The sequence below is a fragment of the Glycine soja genome, chromosome 15, assembly GCF_004193775.1.
Source record: "Glycine soja cultivar W05 chromosome 15, ASM419377v2, whole genome shotgun sequence".
Classification (NCBI taxonomy): domain Eukaryota; kingdom Viridiplantae; phylum Streptophyta; class Magnoliopsida; order Fabales; family Fabaceae; genus Glycine; species Glycine soja.
This window is the reverse complement of record NC_041016.1, coordinates 7,813,133-7,816,209: the sequence shown is the minus strand read 5'-3', so window position 1 is coordinate 7,816,209 and position 3,077 is coordinate 7,813,133. Positions and strand designations below refer to the sequence as shown.

Sequence of the window (3,077 nt, the reverse complement as noted above, 5' to 3'; positions counted from 1 at the left end):
TAGTGGAATAATTGAATTGTAGTAGGTAATTGGACCATTGTCTACAATGGCTTTTCACACCAAGAGACAAATCTTTTGATGCATCAGGAGCGTATCTATAAATTGTGCCCCACAAGTCCAATCCATACCTAATATATTGCAGTATTACGAGTTTAGGTTTTTTTTGTTTCAAATCCTTCAAATATGGCTATAATAAGGCTATTTTATCAAGTCTTCTAATTACTTCTAAAGTTATTGTACCATTGCTTCAACAGCCTCATGCAAAATAAACACATAAAACTAGATCAAGATCAGGCACCAAATTGCAAGTGCTTGACGAGTTATCATTCATAAAACACACTATCATCAACAGCAAGAAATACACAATCCAAGTGATTTTAGGAAGTAAAAGCAAGTTAAGGGGGGTGATTGCTCTCACCTCAAAACACGTATTTGGTATTTCCAATCAGAAAACACCGTTTATCACATATCTCTGTATATAAAAGTTCCCTTTCCCCAAGATCAATCTCAATCACTTTCAAATTTCAATTGAACTATACTACAAGATCATTCCCAAGATCATTCATTTTAGTAGGAGTAAGCGTCTGTACTCTGTACATCATAGTAGAACCACGAAGATTAACTAGGGAGAACAGAGGTTAGCCTCATTGTCATTGTCAACTAAAAAAAAATCTCTCTTCAAAATTCTACTTTCCTTGCACGTTCTTTCTCTTTTCAAAGCATTCCTTCAAAGCATATACTTCTGTCAAGAGAGTTCATCAATAATTAACTGTTCTTATTATTTTTTTGGTGCAAAACTGCAACGATTAATTCAAATACAATCATGGCAGCTAAACTTTCTGAAGGAAATATTTCATAAATTATAATTCAATATCAGACGAACAATAAGTTAGTTGGATTCCGAATGAAAAAATTCCAACAATACATTCTTACACACATTCAACTAAAATTTTAGAAATCGAAAACACGTCACGCAAACAGAAAGGGACAGAACAAAGTGTGAAAAATGGATACCATACCTGTCTGGCATTCTTTCCAATTCCTGTTTGTTCGAACAACGCAATCCTGAAAATTACGGAAAAGAATTTCCTCAATGAATCGACGATGAATCTAAAATTCGAGGGTTTAGGGTTTAAGGAAGGGAAAATAAGTAAATAACAAAGGGAAATGAGGTTAACCTGCATCAAGCGATAGAGAGAAGAGCATTCATCGAGCTGCTTCACGTTCTCGTCATCCTCGTCCACATCGCTCTGGTGAAGCACTTGCGGTGGCGGCCGTTTTGCTTCGCTCCGGTTCGCCGGTAACTGCTCCATTTTTGTTTTTTAACTGCAAAGCGTTTCACAAAAAAATAAAACTCAACCGTGTGTACATCGCATATCACCTCTTTAAATAGTGCGCCAAGAAAAAGCGACAATTTACTCTTGGACGTCGTTTAACTATACAAAACTACTAAACGACAATATATCACTTGTTTTCTGAAATACATGGATCAATAATCAATCAATTATACTATTGTAAAAAAAATATATTAATTCTTTTTTTTACCCAAATACTGTTAAAGTTTTTTATTTTATTTGTAATTCATGAAAAATATATAATTATGATAAATAAGGTAGTTATAATGAATATATATTTAATTAAATTAATCAATTGAATGATAAATAAGGTAGTTATAATTGAATGATTATTTGCCAAATTGCTCGTTATTTGCCAAGGCATCCATTTGGCTTGAAATCACGGTATTCGTGAGTTAATTTATGAGATAAATTATCAACTTGCAGTGGATCTCATTAATGATGGAGTCAACGTGACCATGTGTATGCTTTGTTGATAAATCATATCAGGAGGATACTTGTAAAACCTATCCGGTCTTATGGAGAGATAATCAATTAGTGGGCTAGTGATTCAATGAATCAATAATTTATTTGATTTGACTCGATTTATATTTAAAAATTTAAAATTATATAGACATACATTATATATAAATATATAATTAACATTATTTAACTAAGAAAAGTCTATCGATCATTTTATATTTCAAAATCTAAAATAACAATTAAAGTTGATAACACAAGTGAAGTGTATTAATAATAAAAAGAGTATAAATAGAAACTATCAAAATTAAAACACAAGTCTCATTACTTTGCACTCTCATTATTTTCTTCTTTTAATGTGCACAAGTCCGAATTTTTAAAACCATCACCGGGTTTTTATAAAATTGATTGGGTTCGATCGGGTCATCTTGAATTACATGCATGAGCAGTCCAATGACAAAATCAATCCGATTATGTCATCGAATCTCGAATGGATTGATTCGACTTATTAGACTAAATCAAATTTCACAACTATGACGCGGAATCTCATTAGTAGAGATTGGAGATTTCAGATTCCTTATACTCCACTCCACGGGAGAAAGATAATACTTGTGAAAATTTTCTCACTAGAAGAAGTTCTTTCTCTTTTGTTTAAGTTTTATAATTAAACAATTCATCTAATTTGAATATTCAAATATTTTTTTAAAAAGAAAGTAGTATAAATAATTTATTGGCTAAATTGATCTGCAAATCCTCATTTTTTTTTTTATCAAATTTTCAGTTAGTTCTCAATTTTTTTTAATTGTGTCCTCTTGAAACTTTTGTTTTTTATTAATTGGATTTTCTTGTCTAATGGTCGTAGTGAAAAATTAGTTCTATTGAGTCACAATTTTGAAAGACTTTTTAAAATAATTTTTGGTTTCTATAATATATGAAATATTGAATAATAATAAATACTTATATAATATAGCAGATACTATACTTTTAATTTTATTTAAAAAAGAAACATGTGTGATATTTAAACCGAGAGAATGGTATAGCAAATGTAGTAGTCCATTATATATATATATATTTTTAAATTATAATGCAAGTGTCGATATAAAAATAATAAACATATATATATATATATATATATATATATATATATATATGTCATATAAAAAAGATAAAAAGATTAAGTGCTATTTTGTAAAGAAAAAATTACATGTCACGTATCAATCTAAAAAAGGGATTTTTTTTAAACGACATTGCTAATTGTTAAAA

The 3,077-nt window shown here is 29.6% G+C and overlaps 1 protein-coding gene across 1 annotated transcript; it reads right to left on the bottom strand.

Annotated features, from left to right (window-relative positions):
• Positions 1-320: 320 nt before the first annotated feature.
• LOC114387366 lies at positions 321-1,375 on the bottom strand. Its single transcript, XM_028347540.1, has 3 exons — positions 1,179-1,375; positions 1,020-1,065; positions 321-742 (listed from the first exon to the last, which is right to left on the bottom strand). The coding sequence occupies exons 1-3, from the start codon at positions 1,311-1,313 to the stop codon at positions 687-689; spliced, it is 237 nt and encodes a 78-aa protein (XP_028203341.1). The 5' UTR covers positions 1,314-1,375; the 3' UTR covers positions 321-686.
• Between the last annotated feature and the right edge of the window lie 1,702 nt (positions 1,376-3,077).